Source organism: Danio rerio, chromosome 14, assembly GCF_052040795.2.
Source record: "Danio rerio strain M-AB ecotype USA chromosome 14, GRCz13ab, whole genome shotgun sequence".
Lineage (NCBI taxonomy): Eukaryota > Metazoa > Chordata > Actinopteri > Cypriniformes > Danionidae > Danio > Danio rerio.
This window is the reverse complement of record NC_141034.1, coordinates 26462413-26486611: the sequence shown is the minus strand read 5'-3', so window position 1 is coordinate 26486611 and position 24199 is coordinate 26462413. Positions and strand designations below refer to the sequence as shown.

Here is a 24199-nt window from a genome sequence, read left to right as displayed (position 1 = left end):
GTGTTTGTTTTTTAGGCACTAGTGCTTTTCTTTAAATTTATTCATTCATTCATTTTCTTTTTGGCTTAGTCCCTTTATTAATCTGGGGTCACCTCAGCGGAATGAACCGCCAACTTATCCAGCATATGTTTTTCGCAGCGGATGCCCTTCCAGCTGCAATCAATCACTGGGAACTTATTCTTTACATAGTAGTTTTATTTATTAGATACTAGTAACTAGGTTAACTATTGCTTACTGGTAGTGCTGGGTTGTACTAACGAGAAGGCTATGAACGGAGGTCAGAGCCAGCTTCAAGTGGGTGGCAGTGGCACTTGAGCTCCAAGTGGGTGGGCCTTCGAACTCCAAGTGGGCTGTGCAAACCTGGAGTTTTTATTTATTTAATGTCTTGTACATGACATGGAGTCCAATATTATGCTTTATAAATGTCTACACACGTACACCTACTCCAACCCTAAACCCAACCTCACAGTAACCTGATGTGTTTTATTAATATCTGCACCACCTAAACCCAACCTACTTGTGGTTTAAGTTCCTCCAACTTGGAAGTCACCCAACCTACTTGGTGTAAACACTCCCACTTGGAGGTCACCTAATTTGAATGTAATCACTTTATTGAATGGGTGTTATCGGTGGTTATCAGCTGATAAATATGGGCCAAAAGGGGCATCATCCATCCACATGGTTGATCAGCTATACTAATAGAGAAGTATCCAGATCTGTTTTTACAATACTGTGATGGTTGGATTTAGGGTTGGGGTAGGGGTAGACGTTAATAAAATACAATTAATGGGAAATTTAATAAATAATATAAACTGGTTAATCAGCTATACTAATAGAGAAGACTCAAGATCCAGGACGTTTTTTACATACTGGTGATGATTTGGTTAAGCATTGGGGTAGGGGCAGACATTAATAAAATACAATTCATGGAATATATAATAAATAATATAAATAATTCTTGTTAACTTCTGTCCGCAGCCGTATGCGATCTATAGACCTTATAGATTTTAAGGGATGTAAACAAAAACAATGGTCCCATTGAATTTCCTGTTTTACAGTTTTAATTTCTTTAGTTTTAGAGAATCTAAAAAGAGCCACATATTTATAAATAATGTTATGATAGCTGCTTTAGCATGAAGTTCTGATTGAATTCTCTCTTGTTACAGTTATGAAATGGTTTGATAACAAGCAGGAAATGTTCATGGGCCAAAGACATCACTACATTGAAATGGTCTATAGCTGTTTACCCATGTGGATGGATAACAGCCTTCTGAGCTTACCAGTCCATGCAGAAGGCCCCTACTAGCCCATATCTATCAGCTGATAACCACTGATAATGCCCATTCAATCGAGTCATAATATTCAAATCGGCTCCTCAGGGTCTAATATGGACAAACCAATGCTGGGTTAATTTTTTAATGCCCAACTGTTCCGTTTGTCCATATTTGACCCAGCATTGGGTTCGAATAACATTACATAGGTTACTAGTAGCCATTCATTCAATACAAATCTAGTTTAAACAGACAATAGTTATTTCAATATACTATTACTGTTCTGTTTTTACTACTAACTACTAACAAGTGTAGAGTTTGTTTTTACATTGATGTTGATCAATGAGATAACAGTGAGAGCTCCACACTTTGACTAGTGTGTATTGTTTTTATAGAATAGTAGTATCCATTTTGGATACAACCAAGTAGTTATCCCAATAGTGATTAGTAATTTATTTTAAAATTGCAACTAATAATGTATTAAACACATAGAATAGATGCTGGTAGCTAATCAATAACATTTGTGTAACAAAAAGGTACTATCTATTGAATATGTACAATTAAATAATAAAAAAGTACAAGTATATAATAAATGAGTACTAGTATTTAACAACACAGGCTCATTCTGAAAAAGCCTTATATTTCAGGAGACCGCAAATTATATTGGTACGTATGGCTTCATTTCATTTTTAAAACGAACACTACAGGGCAGTATGACGCCATTCCTTTTCGTGTTTACCAGCTAGCTGCTTACCTCCATATGGACAGCTTTCCTGTTGTAACCAGTTTGTCCTATTAGCTTGCCATGTTTGTCGGTGGACTTGAGACGCAGAGAGGAGTTTACCATGATGACGAGGATTGAGTCCAGTGAAAAACAGTTGCAGAAAGTGGGGAAGACAAAAGCAGAATCCAAAAAATAAAATAAAATAGTAAATAACAGGGTGAGAATGTGGTAAAATCTGAAAACACAGTAAAAATCATACGAGGGCTTTTCTTTTTCTGGATTGCTTTTGAAAATTGTTGGTTGGGTTTAGGGAAGGGGGTGGGCGAGTCAATCAATAAAATTGGTTGGGTTGAGGGAAGGAGGGTGGGTCAGTCGATTAATCAGTCAATCAGTCAGTCATTTGAGAGTGGCCTCTGGTGGATTTCTGTGAGAACAGCAGAAACGAATGGCACTTGCAAGAAAATTTTGAGATCTCAAAAAGCGTACACAGTGGCCTCTTGTGGATTTGCAAAAACAAAAACTGCAAAAAACAAAACAAAACAAAAAAAAACGTACCTCCTGGGACGTATTACGCAGTCTCCAGAAATTTATATAGAGAAATGTTTTCAGAATGGGTTGGTATTTAAAGATAGGTACTGCTCCCCAAGACTTTTTGTATTTAAAAGATGTCTAATAGACATCTAAACATATGTATTGGCTAAAACAATGATATTAATAATCCAAAAACAAACTAGTAAAACAGACTTCACTTATAGTAAGTTACTTCTATTTGATGACTAGTGTATTTTTACACAATCATTTGACAACTGACAGCACAAAATTGACAGCACACTACCAGTGTGCAGCATCCATTTGGATGATGCGACAGCAGACACAGGACAACGGCACTATAGGTGGAGTGGAGAGACAGTGATAGAGCCAATTCAGTGGATGGGGATGATTGAGAATCTAGTATCTAGGATCTTTTGAATAAATATTAGTAGGCTATCTTTTAATAAGGACTTGTCATGTATACTAGCCTAACCACTTGTGTCTAAGTTCTAGTATCTTAAAAAATAGGAACTACTGGCTAATGAATAAATAATATTTTTAAAAGGATCTAGTGTCTAAAAATAGGTAGCTACTAGTAGCATAAAAATGGATTCAAGTACAGTCTATTGACAGAATCTTAAAACGGCTTGCCATAATCCAGGCTAAATCAACACAAGCGTGTCAAACGCCATTGGATGCTCTTTCTGCAGTGCATCCATGAGTGCAATACATAAATATCAGTTGCGGTTGGCAGTTCTCTGTATTGCAGAACTCACTGTCATTCTCTGAATGCTGTGTAGTTCATGCACTGGGGCAGGCAGTGGAGCTGAGAGAAGCAGAGATACACGTGTCTCTGAAACCACGCCACTCTCTGATCTGCTGCTCTCGACAGGAGGAGGGCAGACGCTCCAGCTGCCGTGCACGGAGGTGAAGAGATGGTGCCAGCGTTCCCTTTAGTACACGCAAGGTGTACCTACAGGAAACACAGAAGAAAAATTGCATGGATGACATCTAAACAATGACAGATAGACCATACGCACATGATGCTAATGCTTAACTTACCTTGGTAGTAAAGCAACAACTGTTGTTAAAACACAGACGAGGTAAAACATGGGATCGGCCATTTGCTTGTGCATGATCCAGTAAGGGTCAGACGGAGGGTTGCAACTAATGCAGATGGCACTGTAGGCCAGAGTCAGTATGAAGTAAACCAGCACACTGCCAACCATGATCACCCAATGTACCACCGTCTGCCAGGCAAACAAAGGACAAATACATACCTTTAGACATGCCTTTATTCTGTTGACTAGACATAGTTAATTCTGTCATTTTTAAGGTCAAATGTTAACAGTGGAGATTAAAATTGGAGAACAACCTGCACTTTTAGAGGTCACTATTAGGGAGTTTTTAAGCACATTTTCAAAGACACTTTATAAAAAATAGGCTTATTTTATAACTCCCCAAGAGGTAAACAATTCAGCTGTGCTATTTTTGTATCTATCCAGCAAATTTCTAGTTCTGGTGGGAAAACTTTTAGCTTAGCTTACACTCAAAAATAACTTTTTTTGCTTGTTTAAACTACTTAATTAATCTACTAAGGCCCAAGTTGTTTTTTACATGCATTTTTTTTATTTCTCTTAGCTGTTTGGGCTTATTAGAACCTAATTAGAATAAAAATCTGAGTATCATCTTTTTATATGATGTACTTTTGGAAAAAATGATGTCCATTTTTGTGGACTCGTGGTCTGAATTTACAAAAAACACTTTTTCCTGACTGTTTTGTAATGTAAATTTAACATGGAAAATTCTTTGAACATGTTTTGACTATGAGAGAGTAAAAACAAAATGTTTTCCTCGTTTTGGACAGTTAAAAAAAGTGTTTGGGACATTTCATATGCTGCAAAACAGTTGCAGGATGACACTGTATGTCTGTAACAAAATATAAAACATTCAAAGTATTTTAAATAGCCACTTAAGAGCTAAAATGTGCTGTCCACGTATGTGGACACTCAAGCACTAGGAGGTTAAAATGACCTGAAACAACACAATTTTTGGGATTTCATTTGGGACAACTTGATTTTTCCACATAAATTTGTTAAAATTTTAGTTAACTTAATCGCTTTGTGTTGGGTCAGCATGAATGAATTATGTGGAACCCTGCATTTTTTTTACAGTGTAGCATAGATCATTGAATCGGATTAGACCATTAGCATCTTTCTCAAAATGAGCAGAGTTTCAATAATTTTCCTCTTTATAGCTTGACTCTTCTGTAGTTACATTTGTCACTAAGACTAACAGAAAACCTAGTGGCTATTTTCTAGCCCGAAATGGCTATAGTAGGCAACATTTTTAGTGGATAAAAATCTTTCATCAAAGTTGTTTTAAAACTATTGAACAACATCCATTCTAGTCCTAGGGCAATTTAGAAAAATGTTTTGATCCACCTCAAATGTTGACTACTTTATAACTTCATTCTGGCATAATAATCAAGGAACTTTGCAGCTGTACAATGGCTGGAGCAGGCGCAATGATATTACAACTTAACTTTCAGTTTCACCACCTTGCACAAGGAGTGTTGTGCTTCGTCATTTTATATCAATAAAATGAGCAAATCTATCATGGTTTAGCTACAATGACCATAGCTTAAAATGTTTATATGAACAAAAGCATAATTACTAGACTTTTACTATAAGAAAAGAATAGTTTATTTTTGTTAATCTAATCCTGGACTATACTGTATATTTTAAGCAGGACAGGCATGTTTTGGCAAAAACCAAAAATACATTGTAAGGGGGAAAATCGGCCTAGATTTCCAAAAATCATATGTAAAGGGTTTTACATGAAGATCATGTTCCAGGGTGACATTTTGTAAATTTCTTACCGTAAATATTTTTAAAATTTTTTTTTATAGATTTAGTTTTTCCTTTATTAGATAGGACAGTAATTAGACAGGAAGAGAAGTGGGTAAGATCGGGAAATGTCCTCAAGCCAAGATTTGAACTCTGGATGCCCATCATGCTGACTTAAAATAATTTTTTGATTGGTAATGTGTATTCTTAAGCAATTCATTTAAACAACTTTAAAGGCAATGTTTTTCAGAATGCTCAGACTCCAAAATTTCAGACAGTTGTAACTTAGCCAAAAATTGTCCTACGCTAACAAATTATATGCATCATAGGAAAGCTCATTGATGTATAAATCTCAATTTCCAAAAATCATTTGTACCTGGTTTTGTGGTCCAGATTCACAAAAGTAAAATTCATTAATTCATTTTCATTTCGGCTTAGTCCCCCTACCAAATCTGGGGTTGCCACAGCAGAACGAACCGCCAACTTTTTCAGCACATGCAGCGGATTCCATTTAGTGGCTTCCCTTCCAGCTGCAACCCATCACTGGGAAACAACCATACACACTCATTCACACACATACACTACAGACAATTTATCTTACCCAATTCACCTGTACTGCATGTCTTTGGACTGTGGGGTAAACCAGAGGACCCAGAGGAAACCCATGTGAACACGGGGAGAACATGCAAACTCCACACAGAAATGCCAACCGACCCAGCTAAGGCTCGAACCAGCGACCTCCTTGCTGTAAGACGACAGCACTACCTGCTGCGCCACCACGTCACCCACAAAAATACAACTTTTTTGTAAAAAAAATAAAATAAATAAATAAACTACAAAAAATAACATCTGAAGAGTTTTGGACATAACTAACAATAAGTAGAAATGCAGGAAAGGTCCAGCCAAATATGGTGTGGCTGTGGGGCAGAGAAAATTGTATTGGACTTGACAACAAACCCATAACCCGTAAGTAAATGCTGTTACTCATTTTGTATGCGTAAAAAAAACTAGCCAATCACAAAATAAGCTGTTTTTGTAGTCTTAGAGGTACAAGTAGCAAAACCAGTGAGAGTCAAGAAACACTGACCAAATAGGAACAAGGGAACACAAAAAACAGTTTATCAAAATTCTTTCATTCACATTTACATTTTTTGAATGTTAATCTGTAAAGAAAATGTTGCGGTGAGATGATGGATGCAGTGTGATTTTGCTATGAACGATGAAGTGGAGCGTAAACTCACCCAGCTCTTGATTTCAATGGCCAGATGCAGGATGATGGTGAACAGAGAGACTGTGTTCATGGGAGTGCCAAATGAGAAGATGCCGATGTCTGAATCGTTGTACGTCTTGAGAAAGTACAAGCAGCGATCAGACAACGCGTAACTCCAAAACACATGCTACTGACACAGACATGAGACTGAACAGATGTTCTTACCCAGTATGGAATAAAGAAGCACACCAGACTCTGATAGAAAGCATCAAGAATTGCAATCCAAAACGTTGAACGTCTGTATCCCTGTAATCCAACATTGAAAACATTATTCCTTTTAAGGCAAATCACTGCAAGTAAATCTGAACTAATAGTTATGGTAATTAATACAAATTAAAGAGCCCATATTATGGGTTTTTGAAAATTCCCCTCCATGTAGTGTGTAACACAGCTCTAAGTGAAGTGAAGTATCCAGCTATGGCTTAAATCTGTTAGTGTACAGTGTTTAAAACTGTTGATTCATCTATAAAAGAGTCGACTCATAGTGCTTCAAACGAGTCGCCTTGATACCGATTCATTAGGTGTTTCGCCATGACGTACGAACGAAACCAAGTTATTCACGTGCACGCGCAAACCCGGGAGATTTCAAACCTGTGGCCCCGCCCTTTGACGCAGAAACCCAGACACACACACACACACACACACACACACACACAAACATGCCGGTCGATTGAAGTCACACTGCAGATGGATATATTGAGTCTCTACCCAAACATGAAACCTCAGCATTATAGCCAAGCAGTTGGAAACTACTGGACACTTCTGGAAACTACATGCTACAAAGAATACTTCATCAGCGTTTGTTAAAGGAAGGATCAGTAAAGAGTAACTTACTGATGGACGTCAGGATGGATTTTTCTTCCTCCATTTCTCAAGTGTAAGTACGTGCGATTAAAGTTGCCTCGTTGACTCTAGCTTGCAAATGTATTTAGTTGTGAATTGTTACTTGTAACCGCGTGTACTGTATCAGGTTAACTGGCTATATTCTCTTATCGCGTGCAAAGTCACGTTAAAAACGCGACGCGTGCTGCTTTGTTAACGGAGCTCCGTGGACGAGGAGTAGTGTGTGTGTCTGTGTGTATGCGTGTGCGCGCGCTGTCGTCCGGAGGTGTGTGTGTGTGTGTGTGTGCGTCGTCCGGAGCAGGGTTAACTGCGTGTGTGTGTTTGTGCAATATGTGTGTGTGTGTCTGTGAAAAGAGCAGAGTGAGAAGCTAGGAGATCTCCTCAACTGTTTTTGGAGTTTTTGCTCAATAAAATAGTCAGTCGTCTGTATTTTCAAGTCCATAGTCTGTATTTACATTGACCCACTGGCAGCTAAAATCCACGCCTACACTATCGAGCGTGTATGAACTGTGATTACTTTTATATTGCTGATTAGCTGTTTGGCATTTCACTCTCTGACTGAAGGCAGTCGACCAATCGCAACAGGCTGTGATTGGTCCAATCAGCGCAGATTAGCTTCGCGCTAAGGAGGGGTTTGGGAACAAATGAATCACTGGACGATTCATACAGGAGTCGCTGGGATAATTAGGTAAAAATAAATGCAGATTATAAGACTATAAAAGTGTTTTTTGACCTTGCATGCATATTAAACTGTTGTTGGAGACCCTTACAACCAAGATATGACCCTATTTCATGTATAATATGGGCTCTTTAATACTAATAGTAATTATACTTAATCTGTGATTACTTTAATACCTGCACACATTTTATGGATTACAAGTAGTAGGGCCGGCAAAAGATTCTGACGGTATGATAACTAGGAATGTCCAGATTCGATCATTTGAGCAGAAATCCGATCTCACGGTTTCAGACTAGATCAAAAGCAAACATTACCTCCCGATCAGGACTTAAATTGTGGAAAATGCGAGTATGTCGGCGGTCTGATGACGACAACTCAATTTGAAATGCTATCTAGCCACTATTTCACAGAGAAAGCTCTGCCAACCCTTTAGAAGAAGATTTCTGACAAACTACTTGTCCTGTTATAAGATGTACCCCATGTTTTGCTCACCACAGACATATGAAGGTTGTCCGTAGCTTCCATGTCTCTACTAGGCCTTACCACAACAATGGATTGACTCCATCCTGGATCTGTTTCTTTGCTCTTCTTTATTCTTTTTTTATGCATTATAGAAGTATCGGATCAGTTTTTAATATCGGTAGATACTGATAGACTCGGACTCGAGGGCAAAAAAGCCTGATAGGCACATCCCTAATGATAACCTTGAATAAAAACATCACAGTTTGACGGTATTGTGATTACTGCTCTAAAATAAATATTATTTTTAAATGTCTGGGTTAAAAACAAAAAACTTTTTCCCTCTTTCAACACAAAATACTTTATTTTATGAAACATTAAACTAAATGTCAGGCTGACTAATTTAAATGAACCATTGACTTCTGCAGTCTTTATCAGATTCAAAAACCCAGATTTCTTTACAATTTTAAACAGCATCTTTGGATATCTTTTCTGTTGGAGATACTGTTTTCCTAAAAACAACCAAAAAAATTTCTTTTTTTTACATATACCGCAGTAACAGAGTAGCAAAACATTTTGGCGGTTTTAAAACCTTGACTTCTCAAAATCGTGGTATCCCATGCCTAATTACAAATTTTCTAAATATGTCATGTTTACATATGCAAATAATGCATTATTTAATTACATATGCAGTAATTTGTATACATTTCTAGACAAAATATTGAATGAAAGCATTAAAATTCTTGTTCTTTTTTTGACATATTAGAGCAGGCGTGTCCAAACTCGGTCCTGGAGGGCCGGTGTCCTGCTGAGTTTAGCTCCAACTTGCTTCAACACACTTGCCAGGAAGTTTCTAGTATGTCTAGTAAGTGCTTGATTAGCTGGCTCAGGTGTGTTTGATTAGGGTTGGAGCTAAACTCTCCAGGACACTGGACCTCCAGGACCGAGTTTGGACACCCCTGTATTAGAGTCAAATGATTTTACAAAGCAGATTTTCAGAATCTTTTTTTTTCACTCTATAATTCATAAAATATTGTGAATGGCCAGAAAAGAAATTTTTGTAGAGCATCCCAACAATGTTGTATATAATCTGACAAATGACATATGAACAAAGAACTCTGAAAAAGTGTAAGAAAATATATGGATATTATGATATGAATAACATTGTACAGCACAGTGGCTTTGTGAAGAAGAAAAAAAGTAACACTTTATAATAACTACACACTATGAATTATCTATTAAGCATTAGCAAATAGTGAAATCATTATTTGTGGAACTTTAACTGTACATTAATAGCCGTTAGTAAGCAGTTTATAAATACACCTACAAATGCAGCGATCTTGACTTACAAATTATTTGTAAATAATCTATTCAATTAAAAATGTGCTTGTATTTAAGAGTAGTTGAGGGCTTTTAGAATCATTCAGAATGAGTCAGTAAATGATTAATAAACTATTCAAATCAACATTTATATACCTTATTACTCAGGCATATAGTAATGATTACTATGTATGTTAATAAATGCTTTATTAACACAACTTCATCCAGTTTTGTGACCTAATCTTAAGTGAGGACTATTCATGCTTATAAATCCCTTATAAATTACATTTAAAGGCTCAGTATCAAATACTGAGAAAATACCAAAAAATAAGATTATTGTTAACTTCAAACATTGCCGAATAACAAGAGTGCCAAAATAAAGTTATGAAATAAATACAATTAAATAAAATTTAATCAATTCTTTTCTTAATTTTGTTTTTGTTTTTTGCTTGTAAATATGCAATGCTTACTTAAATAATAAAAAAATATTAAACTACAATCATTAAGCACATTATAAATATGCTGGTAACACTTTACAATAAGGTTCATTAGTTAATGCATTTACTAACATGAACTAAACATGAACAACACTTGTACATCATATTTGAACATTTATTAATGCATTATTAACATTCAAGTCCATGCTTGTTAACATTAGTTAATGCACCATGAGTTAACATGAACTAACAATGAACAAGTGTATTTTCATTAACTAACGTTTATTAACATGAATAATTATTGTAGTAAATGTATTGTTCAGTGTTTGTTCGTGTTGGTAAATGATTACTTAACATTAACTAATGAACCTTATTGTGAAGTGTGACCAATGTGCTTATAAGTCAAGAATAGAGCATTTGTATCTGCAGTTATAAACAGCTTGCTAACATCTGTTAATGTAGAGATAATGCTTAACAGATAATGAATTAACTATTTGCTAATGCTTAAAAAATTATTGATTGTGTGTAGTTTATAAAGTGTTACCAAAAAAAAAATGTAAAGAAAATTTGTGTGAAGATTTATTGTAATTGAAATCTACAGACACAAATAAATGAAATTTTTAATATAAATTAAAATGTTTAAGTATAAACATTTTAATTTATATTAAAAACATAATTTGAATAAACTAATAAAAGAAACAATTAAAAGTTTGCTTTGGATGTTGCCTCACCTTAAGGAAAAACAAGAAAATACTGTAAATTATCACATTTCATGAATATTATGTATATTAGTTCTGAATTTAAAAAATGTTTTTTTTTAAAATGACCAGAGATCTTGCATAGAAAATATAGTCTGTGATATTTGTAGAAGCTATATGTTTCTATGGTTCCTTTAATGACCCCTCATTACCATGGTCAGCTACTTGTAACCATGGTTTCTATAAAACTGCATGCAGCATTTTTTAAAAATATCTGAATACATTTAGATTTAGAAACAAATATTGGGTTAAATTAAATTCTGATTCCAAGTCCCTAATTCCATTTTTAAAATTGTAATTAAAATAGCTCAAAGTGAGTGAATGCAGAAGTGCAGTATTGACAGCCAGTGTTTCCTCACCTCTGAGTGCTGTCCTCTCCTGTAAAGCTCAGGCAGGCTCAGTAAAGTTGAATCTGACACCTCCTTGTCCATTATGCCAAACATGATGGGAGGAGCAGAGGTGAAGAACAGGTTGAAAAATATCATGAGCCAGTAGTCGATCATGGCTGTGCCGGAGAAGCCACAGAAGAACTGATACCAGAAGAGCAGATTCACATATGCCTGCATGCGGGAAACCACTCTGGTTATTTCGTAAATGTTGGTGCTGGTTATTTTATTATGTGTACAGAAAATAACTGAATGCAATTAAAAAGTTTCATTTAAGAAGCAAATGTGACATACAGTTGTTAATTCTAAACAACTGTATTTCATGCACATAATATAAGAAATAATGAGATATACAGTTGAAGTCAGAATCATTAGCCCCCCTGAATTATTAGCCCCCCTGTTTATTTTTTTTCTCTCAATTTCTGTTTAACGGAGAGCAGATTTTTTTCAACACATTTCTAAACATAATAGTTTTAATAACTAATTTTTTATAACTGATTTATTTTATCTTTGCCATGACGACAGTAAATAATATTTGACTAGATATTTTTCAAGACACTTGTATACAGCTTAAAGTGACATTTATGGTTAATTAACTAGGCAGGTTAGGGTAATTAGACAAGTTATTGTATTATGATGGTTTGTTCTGTAGACTATCAAAAAATATATATTATATAAAATGCCCTTTCTCTGTTAAACATCCTTTTTTTAAAAAAAAATTCAAAGGAGGGCTAATAATTCTGACTTCAACTGTATCTTATTTTACACACTCTAATATTTCCCAAGTTTTTCAACACTTTATTCAACATGATATTAAACTCATTTGTAGTAACTATTTTCGTTTGTCGTTGTTATGATGACAGTACATAATATTTTACTAGTGCAAGATACCTGTATTGAGCTTTGCTTAAAAGTTTAATATAGTTAAGTTAACTAAGCGAGTTAGGTCAACTAGACAAGTTATTGGACAATAGTGGTTTTGTTGAGTATCCCATCAAAAAAAAGAAATCCTTAATAATATTGACCTTAAAGTAGTTAAAAAAAAAAAAAAGTTAATTGTTACATTTTTAAATGTCATTAATATTATATGTATTTACTAACATGAATTAATAGTGTACAATACTTCTACAGCATTTATTAATCCTTCATACATTTACTTATGCATTATTAAAATTCACACTAGTGCTTGCTAAGATTAGTTAATGCAGTTAATGTGAACTAACATGAACTAACAACAATCAACTTTATTTTCTTGAACTAACATTAACAAAGGTGAATAAATACTGTAATTAATTTATTGTTAATTTTAGTAAATAAAGTAATTACCATTAACTAACACAACCGTATTATAAATTGTTACCGGAAAAATTATTTCATTCAATTAAATGTATAACATGTGCATTAACCCTAACATTTTTCTGGAAACTGTAAATAAATGATGTTTCCCAAGAAACAGAAATCATTTGTAACAATTACATTCTTCATTGATGAAATAAAAAGGTTTATAGAGACCTTTTGCATAATTGCAGCATTAAGATACAGTTTAGCCAGAACAAGATGTTCTGAAGAAATACATATGCTGCGTGAACAACTTTGTGAAATAGAGCTTTTCACACTTAAACCAGCTAACCTTGAGTCTTTTTAAATTCCAGGAAAACAATATCTTGCTGTATCTGATGCATTTCCTGTCACTATTTGATGTCTTTCTCCTCAAGCAGTCAAATAATTGATTATATATATATATATATATATATATATATATAACATATAAAGTGTCCATGACAGTCCAAGCTCATATATATGAGGCATAAGATGTTGGGCTCTCAGTTGCAAAACACCTAGCCATAACATTCTATTCTACATTGTACAGATTTAGTACTGCAATGCTGGGTTAACGTTGCAAAAGCAGTGATTGTTGATTTTTACCTTGTTTTGAAGTAAAACTTCAAACTCCACTTCTAAATTACAAGTGTGAAATGTTCATAGTATAGCCTAAAAAGCTAGTTAGTCCAGGATGTTGCGAAGACACGCTAGAGGGCACTATACACATCACATCTGCCACTGACCAGTGCAGTCACACACAGGCTCTAGGTCCCCTCTTGATTACACGCACACAGCTGAAGCTCGTATGAAGCTCGACTATTTACACACCACTCACACACACATCTTTGTTTTTGAGCCCTTGTTTGTTTTACTGTTTATGTTTGTTTTGCTGCCAGCCTCAACTTCTTTTTCTGTTACTACGACTACTCTTTTGGATTACTTTTATGCTACTGTTTGCTCTTGTACCAACCTTGCCTGCCTGACTACTCTTAATAAAAGCTGCATTTGGATCTGACCCTTGTTCAATTCACTGACATGTTGTTAGATGGCTACTAGGATGTCGATACTGTATGTCTTTGTTTTCTTTTAAAATAAAAGCAGTGGTGACACTTACCACATTCTTGTAGAAGAAATAGATGACCATATTGGCGAGTCTTGAGTAGCACCAGTGACCGTGAACCAGCAGCAGTCTTTGCAGGTGTTTGAAGCGTGTGATGGCAAAATCACTAGCCATGACTGCCTGTAGAACAAACAAAATGGTTAAACTCAGCATTAAAAGGAACGTTTTATGCCAATTTTGACAAAAGGTAAAATACATTTTTTTTATAACCTCATGCCTCAGTCATACTAGAGTTTGAGCATGAAAAAATTGTGTTGTACGGCAGGGGGCGGGAATAAACAAGAAGATCGGACATAAAAAAAAAGTGAGTGATGAGTCCATATTTTAAATTTCTGTTCTGAGAGGTCATCTTTTAATCATTGATTGGTCTCATGCAGTCATGTGATGCAATTTTGCAGGTTACAATTCACCAAGTTTTAACTTTGCAACGCAGCGAACTGCATAACTTGTTGCCCAAACTTGCCTGTCCAGTCTGCTCCATTCGCTTGTGTATGAATGGACGTCTATGGGGCAAAAAGTGCAGTGTGACCGCGGCTTTAGACAGATTGTCACTAATTGGTGGGACTTTCCCATTCTAATGACATTTACAAAAGTAAAATGTATATCAAAGTCTTTCTTTACACTTTTTATAAAGTGTGATAATATAAAATATAATTATTACACTTTTACCATTAGAGCCTGTCTATATTTTGCCAAATAGGTCCCTTTATATTCATTGTATTTATTCATTCATTCATTTTCTTGTCAGCTTAGTCCCTTTATTATTCTGGGGTCGCCACAGCAGAATGAACTGCCAACTTATCCAGCACGTTTTTACGCAGCGGATGCCCTTCCAGCCACAACCTATCTGTGGAAAACATCCACACAAACACACACACACACACATACACTCATACACTACGGACAATTTAGCCTACCCAATTCACCTGTACCGCATGTCTTTGGACTGCGGGGGAAACCGGAGCACCCGGAGGAAACCCACGCGAACGCAAGCCGAACATGCAAACTCCACACAAAAACAGCAACTGAACCGAGGTTCGAACCAGCGACATTCTTGCTGTGAGGCGACAGCACTACCTACTACGCAACTGCGTCGCCATCTATTGTCAGTAAATATATTGTATTTTCTGTTTCACTCAAATATGTCACAATAGGAAGGGGGGAAATGCAATTTATGTTTTATAGAGATTTAAAGAGCCCACGTGTAAAAATATTAAGCTGTCTATGAAAGCCTGTCCACAATTTTGAAATATACATTTATTCATTTAGAAGATGCAATTAAATTTGGGGGTGGTGGTGTGTGTTTGTCTGAATAACATGTCTTTCAAATGAGACATTAAACCAAGGTCCTGACTCTTTGTGGTCATTAAAAATATCATGGCACTTCTAGTGAAGAATAGGGGTGTAACCCCAGAGTCCTGGCCAAATTCCCCATCCCCACCCACCAAATTGGCTCTTTCACTGTCTCTCCACTTCACCAATAGCTAGTGTGTGGTAAGCACACTGACGCCGTTGTCCTGTAGTTGCTGTTGCATCATCCATGTGGATGCTGCACACTGGTGGTGGTGTGGAGAGACCCCCTTTATGATTGTGAAGCACTTTAAGTGTATGGCCATAAATGATAAATGCGCTATATAAATACACATTACAGTACAGTACAGTACAATAACACAACTAAGAACTGGGTTAGTAACTGTACTGTGATGTTAGTAACTGTAACTGGCCGCAGCAATCAGATACTATGACAAAGTTGGAGACCTTGGGGTGTTACAAACTGTACCAAAAAAGCAGAGAACTGTGTGTTGGGTGAAATTACGAGAGTTTCCTGGGAGAAATAACAAAATGGGAGGGTGGCGGGAGATGGGTCTGAAATACAGCAGACTCCTGGGAAAATTGGGAGTGTTGGCAGGTTTGACATAAACACACTCACACATACACACACACACACACACACACACACACACACACACACACACACACACACACACACACACACACACACACACACACACACACACACACACACACACACACACACACACACACACACACACAAAAGTGTGTCTTGTACAGGGGCTTTATCAAGCTCACTCATCTGTGTTAAGCACACTCAGTACTGCACAGTGTTTTCCAGAAACTTGGCTCATTTATAAAAAAAGTGCATGGTACAAAATAAACAGGAAGTGTATTGTTGGACAAATAAACAATTGAGTTTTGATGAAACAGATACATTTTAGATGTTTCTTAAAAATGGCTAGAGACTCAGCTGTTCACATACAGTTTGGCAAGTTGTTCCACCAGTATGGAACATTGAAGGTGAAGGTCTTACGATTGATTTTGTTGCCCATTGGGATGGAACGACAAAGCGATGATCTGAAGCAAAGTCCTGCCAGGCACATAAACCTGAAGTTGTGTGCTCAAGTAGGTGGATACAGAGCCTTTGATGTGACAAGCAATTGGCAGCAAGTGTAGACTGATAAATAAAGGTGTGACATGCACTCCTTTAGGTTTATTAAAGACTACTGCATTCACAATCAGCAGATTTCTTGATGGTGTTGGTTGGGAGGCCAACAGAGCATTGCAATAGTTCATCCTGGACAGGACAAGAGCCTGGACAAAGAGTTGAGCAGCATGTTCTCATGGCAAGAATATAATCTATCTCCTTATACTACAGAGCAAATCAGCACAAATTGGCAGTTTTAGCAATACATTTCAACAAAATCAAATAAATGGGATTTTTAAACTTGCTCTCGAGACACTCACGTTTGTTCTCACACATGAAACAAACGCTTAATATTTTAAAGCTAATGCAGAAAGAGATGTTTTAAATTTAAGGACTGTAATTGCAGTCAGGCTTACAAACACTGAAACTAACAGCCATATTTGTGTAGTCTGTGATGCACTTTCTAAACATATTCTGTACTGTTGCTTTCTTACTGCTTACATTCCTGTGTTTAATTATGTTATTTAATTATGTTATTAAAATGAGAAAGCATAACACATACTATTTACATATTGATCTAATACGCATTCTTTATCACTTTAGGCTACACATTTATTTCTAACTTTTTTTTTTCACTTCTAATCAAAGTATAAAAAACTTATTGTATAGCAAACATTGAGTGTATTTAGACCTTGAAACATGTTCAGCCTCTTATACATTATTTGTGCAAACATTAGCAATGAATGGCTGTCTGGAGTTCACCTAGTGGCCAATGCTACGAAAGTTTCAAAATTCTATAGAGCCCATTTTAAAACACTCCTGACTGAATTAAGGTCTTACTGACTAAGACATCATTTCAGGGCCTTTACCTGAAAATGACTTAAAAAACACAACAATACAAACCTGCATGCCTTCTTGTCCAGAAACTCCGATTCCAACGTCTGCAGCTTGAATCATGTTCACATCATTGGCGCCGTCCCCTAAAGCGACACAACTCATAATGTATCACAACAGAAAAAAAAACAATGCACTTCACAAAAAGTAATCTTATAAATGATTTCAGAAACCCATTCACCTCCAATCATAGGTTTCATTACCTACAGCAAGGGTCATGACCCTCAGTTTCTGCCGGATAACTTTGACCACACTACTCTTCTGCAGCGGCGTCACTCGACAGCAGAGCACTGCGCGGCAGTGTTTGCAGAGCTCCACAAATTGCTCCACCAGGTCCTCCGACAGGGCCATGTTTAGAGTTGGCCCATCTATCACCAGCCCGATACTGGGTTCCATCAGTGGGCCAGTAAATGTTGAGTTATAACCCCTAAACTGGGGGTCCAAACCAAGTCCGCCCCAAGTTCGTCGCACCTCGCTCAGCGTATCTTCTAATCGCATTTTACACACCGACTGCAAAAAAAAAGGATTACATCTCACATTTGATCATATTTATGACAGTTATTGCTATTTGAAAATTTGGTGTTGACAAGATTTGATAATGTTCAGCTTATTCTCACCATATTATTTAATCAAAAATACAACGTGAATTTTACAATTTGTTGCTATTTTTAGCCCAGCACAACCCTAATTTTCAAGTTTTGCGGCACGTTGTTTGAATAGCAAATCCATTTGCACAGCTTTGTGGACTCATGGCTGTTCCGGTCAAAAAAGGAGGTGTGTTAAGGCGCATCGTTAGCACGTTGCTATTTTGAGAAACTGAAATTGACCACGCCATTGACCAACTAACAGCTGGTCTAAAGTCCAGCACAAAGTGCATTAGTTATGTGCCTATGTGGGTCCAAATGCTTACACATTGCTTAATACACACAGGATGAACAACAATACACATTTTTTTAGCGTTTATAGCGGGGCAATTAATGGCGGAGGGGCTAAAGAGCAGGGAAGGGGGTTGTCGAGAAAGTCAAGAGCGTTGGGGAGTCACAATAGAAAGTGAAAGTGAATAGCGGACGGGGGAGCAGGGGCGGTTGAGGAGGGGGATCGGCTAAATGAGGTGCCAGATCAGATTTCAGAGGTGCTGGATTCGGCTGGTTCCGGCACAAATTAAGCCCTGGACGTGTATTTGGATAGACTAAAAACAGTTTTTTGACCACATTTCAAACAAATCTTTGCGCTTAGCGAACAAAATTAAATATGTAGGCTAAAGGATATCTTCAGTAGAATGTGTACAACACTGTTTCCTTATCCACAAAAGTAGAGTAAAAGTAAAGAGAAAGTTAAGAGGCTGGCGCTTTCTTTATTCTCGCGCAGCAGATGGTCTGTTTAACCGTTTTCTCTCTAGTGATGCATTCAGTTTTTCCTTTAACAATATCCGCCAAGTAAATGTGCCATGGTTTGACACAACTGACTCTTAAAGGGAATAAGAGATGAGACTCTGATTGGTTTATTGCACGTTATGGTCAAAACAACTCATTAAGAAAATAAGCACAACCCTGATAGATCATACGCTAGGCGCAAACAGTATTTTTCCATCCTCAAAATAGCAAAAGTGGATTTGAAACACCCTTAATGCTATTGTGCTATGTGCTTTACACTTTTGTGCCGAGATCATAAAATAGAGCCCATAGTGTTTTTACACAGCAAAAAAAAAAAAAAATCTAAACAGCTTCAACTAATTATTCATTTTGAATTCCTCTTTTCATAATTGAATACTCAACTTTGACTTTCTTTAATATCCACAAGTGGAAATTCGTCTTTGGCTTTGCCACATAATTACTTTTAACATTAACAAATATGTCATGTAAAAAAAACAAACACAATACATTCAACATCACGTCACATTAAAAAAACATAATACAATTAACCTTACTCATACTCAAATCTCAGTGTTTAAAACTGTAATGGCAGTTATCAAAAATGACACTTGATATATATTTTTCCTTTCTTTTTGAAGGCAAAAGCTGAAATTTTATATGTGAAGGATGTGAACAATCTCCAATGATGACAAGAACTTTCTGTTTAACTCTCATTTGATACATTTCATTAAATTGTCTTGAATACTCCAATTGTAATTTTGAAGTTGGTTATCTTCATTTAATATATTTAAAGAATCATTTTACTAAGTTAATATAATGTATTGTCTGCTAAGACCAAGCAAGAATATCAGTTAACTAACATTAAAAAAAATAATAAAATTTTTACAGTGTTTACGATTAAAATGTTATTTATTACAGTGATTAAAGCTGAATTTCTGATGATATTATTCCAGTTGTCAGTGTCACGTGATCCTGTTTTAATGAAAGTTCAAAGAAACAGCATTTATTTGAAAATAAATTGTAAGTCTTTGCTGTCACTTTCCCAGCAATGCATCTTTGTTGAATTAAAGTATTACATTCACACGAAAGAAAATGGTACTGACTCCAAACCTTTTAGTGTACCTACTATTTAATTTATTATTTCCCATCCATTTTTCAGTCTAAATGATTTTAAAGATAATGGACTAAAATTGTAGACAAGAACAAAATGTCTCGCCATGATGTCAGCAAGAGATTTCCCATCATGTTTTCAGTTTTTTTCTGAAGATCAACTGCTTCCCTCAGGTGTCTTGTGGCACATGTTTGCGTGACGTCACATCAAGTTGTCAGCATTTCAAATCTTATCTTACACAACATTACCTAAGTGTAGCAATGACAGCACAACCTCATTAATATTCATGAGCTGAGACATGCCATGTCACGAAGCCGCATCCACCCTTAACATGACTGCTTTCAGAATATATCTGGGTTATGTCTAAATTTACTTTTCATGTTACATAAATGGCTTATGATTCCCTCATTTCCAAACAGATTTCCATTTGAGGGATGAACTAAGATGACAAATAATCTTGTACCTTTGGTTAAAAAAAACCTACTAGGGCAATAAAAAAAGTGAAGGTTTTAGATGCATAAGATGATGCGTTTACAAAATGTGCGTAAAACAATATGTGTGAGTCTTCAGGAAGGGATTTAATGTTGAAATGAAAGTAGAACGGTTTCCTGCCCTCCTCAGAAGTGTGAAAATGGGATTACAGAGCAGCAATATGAGCCATTCAAAATGGTGAATGCACTTTTTCTCAGCTCTCTTAAACACAGACTCAGGCAGACTTGAAATGAAAAACAGCATATCTGACAAATTGTTGCAAGCGCATTTATGTGTTTGAACACGCTAAGCAGAACTTCACTCTTGAGGGGATGAACCCTTGCAACACTGAAGCCTCTGTTGTCCCAGATAAACCAATTAACCCTTTTCCTTTTGTGCCGCTTCACTGTTTTAAATCCTAAAAAACACTTGCAACATATGAAAAACACTCAGCTACTCTTAATGACCTGATTATTCCTGTTAAATGACCCGGTTAAATTATGTTAAAGTACCCTTATTATTGTATAATTAAAGGTTACTAATTTTGTTTTTGAGGTCTGCTAAAATAGGTTCAACTTAATTCAAGGTCAAAAAACATGAAATGTAATAATTGTAACATTGCAGCATCAGCTCTTTTTTTTGTTCCAGGGTCTGTTTTTTTAACACATCTTTCCTGAGAGCCTACTGTGCTCTAAATGGTCAGATCTTCCAGTCTGTGATGATTGGACTAGTCTTTATAGCATGTCTTGGAAGCCAAATGCTCATTACCATATCTGAATCATAAGGGGCTGTTTACACGACAACATTTTCAGCAAAAAATAATCTCCTGGAGTATGTGGTAGTGTTGTTGTTGCTCAGGTGTTTGGTAATGCTTTAATTTGGATTCATTCAAATGTAGGTTATTTGGAAAAATTATTGTGTAAACAGTAATTTGGTAATTTTCATTCATTCATTCATTTTCTTTACCACAGTGGAATGAACCGCCAACTTATCCAGCATATGTGTTATGCAACACATGCCCTTCTAGCAGCAACCGATCACTGGGAAACACCCATACACTCTCATTCACACACACACACGGTCAATTTAACTCACCCAACTAACCTAAAGTGCATGTTTTTGGACTGACTGTGGGGGATACTGGAGCACCCAGAGGAAATTTGTTGTGAACATGGGAGAACATGCAAACTCCACACAGAAATGCCAACTGACCTTTATTATTGAATTGCTTTAACAGCATTATTACTACTTTATTATAGCATTATTACTGATGGATTACTGCTTTATTATAGCTTTATTAGTTTTTGCTGAATAATTATTGCTTTATTACTGCCTTATTACTGCATAATTGCAGCTTTATTATTGAATTAGTATTGCTTTATTATTGCTTTGCTACTGCTGTGTTACTGTATATTTATTGCTTTATTACAGCTTTATTTCCACATTATTGTTTAGTACTGCATCATTACAGCTTTATTACTGCTCTGTTACAGACTTGCTACTATATTATTACCGCTTTATAACTGCTTTACTACTGCATTATTACTACAGCTTTAGTAAAGCTTTATACGCTCTATCACCTCATTAGTATTGCTTTATTATAGCTTTATTACTGCATTATTACTGATTTATTACAGCGTTATTACACTTTTTAACAGATTTGTTACTACTTTTACTGCATTATTATTGCTTTAATACAGCTTTAGCACAGCTTTATTATTGAATTGCTTTTACAGCATTAATACTACTTTATGATTTTTACTGCTTTTTTAGCTTTATTGTTTTTACTACATAATATCGCTTTATTACTGCCTTATTACTGCAAAATTACTGATTTATTACTAAATTGGTTTTGCTTTATTACTCCATTGTTACTGCATTTTTACAGCTTTAGTACCACATTTTTGTTCATACTGCATTACTAATGCTTTATTACTGCATTATTTATTATACTTTTAAAAATTTTATTGTAGCATTAATACTGCTTTTTACAGCTTTGTTAGAGCTTTATTACTACATTTCATATGACAGATTAAGGAAGAAAACATACTTTTTTATATAAAGGGTGGGTCAATTACCTTGCCATTGCAAATATACTTAAATTGTGAGAAAAAATATTTTTATTTCTTCTTTGTGAAGTATACGCCACAATCAATTGTTTTGTTCACAACTCTCAATTTATTATTCATGTATTATTAAATTATTAATATTATATAATAATTAAATTAAAATAATATAAATAAAAATAATATTTTATCCAAATATAAAGGATGTTTTAGAGGTTAAATAATAATTATTTTTTTACATTTCTGTGCAAACAACTGCATTTATTTATACTCTTCCATTTTTTTAGACCTGTCACAATCACAAACAGCTACATCTCACCCTATATGAAGGTAACATTCGAAAAGCATTATGGGGCACTTTAATGTCATACGTTAAATAATTCTTCTGATGAAGCTGGTTGACTAACAGAGGCCAAGTCTTTGTTAGGAACAACATTGTAAAAGCATTAGTTAGCTGGCATTGAATCAGCCAGATCAGATACCTTCTTGTTTGTGGTGAAAGTGAACACCAGGTCTTCATGGTCCAGCAGCTTGCAGGAGTAAGCGATGTTGACAGCCGTCTCGGGTTTGTCTCCTGTCAGCACCCAAACCTGCATGCCAGCCCGTCTCAGAGCCTGAATTGTTTCTGGGACGTTTTCTTGGAGCCGATCTTCAATGCCAGTGGCCCCTGTGGGTACACAAGTTAGATCATGTCACCAAACTGTGAAGATGCTTACCATAGAATTGACTTTGAAAGTTACACTAAAATATATCTGTTAATTAACAGTTTACTGTTTTGTGTTGCTTACTTACAGTTGCATTATAGGACCTAGATCTCTGCTCTGATGACTTTTAATGTTAAAAATAAAAAAATTAAAAAAACTCTAACAAAGTGACTTTTATTGACATTTTAGTAGTTTTAAATAATATAATGTATAAGTAATAATGTATAAAGAAATAAGTCTGTAATATAAAAGAAACTGTACTGGCAATTTATTACAAGGTTTTTCAGTTATAATTAAGCATAGACCTATCACAATATCTTTTTTTTTTGTTGTTGCATGATATATTGCACCAAAATATGTGATAAATTATATTATCGTAATTTTAAGACCATTTTATGCCACTCATTATATAAGGACAGAATGACAATATAGTAGCATCACAATGCAAGAACACTCTTCATATTTTATTCTTAAGAATATTTCATTTAATCATAGTAATATTAACAATTTAATAACTAGACATTAGAATCAGAACGTGAAAGCGTATATCCTTAACAAATAAATAATAAAAAATATTAACAAAAATGTGCAAGATAAAAAGTAACTGCAATACGTGCTACCTTATCTAATTCCAGTTTTCAGATACAGTACCCACATAAAACAATTGCTATAGTAATGTATAATAAAACCTATAGTGTTTTCAACCATACTGAGAGTGACACATCCAAAAGAGATAGAGAGGTTGTGCAATCAGCGGAAATGTTGCTAGTATTGGTTTGGGCGATATATATTGCATCACCAAAAATGATTGTCCATGTGTTGTGTGATAAGTCGATGTATTGATTATTGTCACAGGCCTAAATATGTAACACCAACCCAGGCAATATATCACTTTAAACTATTACAAATATTAATAAAAGTCACTTTTTAGAACTTTTCAAGGTCAAAAGTTTTAGAAAGAAAGATCTGAAAAATGAAAAATAAAAACATGAATGAAAAATATGGAAAACTGCTAATTTACAGACATTTTTACAGTGTATTTTAGTGATTATGACATTCATAATTTGTGTGTTTTATAAAATATTAATATATGAAGAGATCTGTTAGTGTTTAATATTAAGTTACGATAATTTTTTTCTGCATGTGTGCATTTTTAGGGAGGTAATC

The 24199-nt window shown here is 35.4% G+C and overlaps 1 protein-coding gene across 1 annotated transcript in view; it reads right to left on the bottom strand.

The window, feature by feature from the left end:
• Positions 1 to 2279: 2279 nt before the first annotated feature.
• The window catches only part of atp10b (ATPase phospholipid transporting 10B), a 65495-nt gene continuing 43575 nt past the window's right edge, over positions 2280 to 24199 (bottom strand). Inside the window, exons 13-21 of the mRNA XM_087281425.1 lie at positions 22811 to 22995; positions 17511 to 17817; positions 17317 to 17393; positions 13965 to 14090; positions 11501 to 11701; positions 6811 to 6891; positions 6617 to 6721; positions 3589 to 3776; positions 2280 to 3499 (exon numbers count right to left, since the gene is read on the bottom strand). Coding sequence (XP_087137551.1) covers positions 3328 to 3499; positions 3589 to 3776; positions 6617 to 6721; positions 6811 to 6891; positions 11501 to 11701; positions 13965 to 14090; positions 17317 to 17393; positions 17511 to 17817; positions 22811 to 22995 — 1442 coding nt within the window. The 3' untranslated portion in view covers positions 2280 to 3327. The remainder of the gene's footprint in view (positions 3500 to 3588; positions 3777 to 6616; positions 6722 to 6810; positions 6892 to 11500; positions 11702 to 13964; positions 14091 to 17316; positions 17394 to 17510; positions 17818 to 22810; positions 22996 to 24199) is intronic.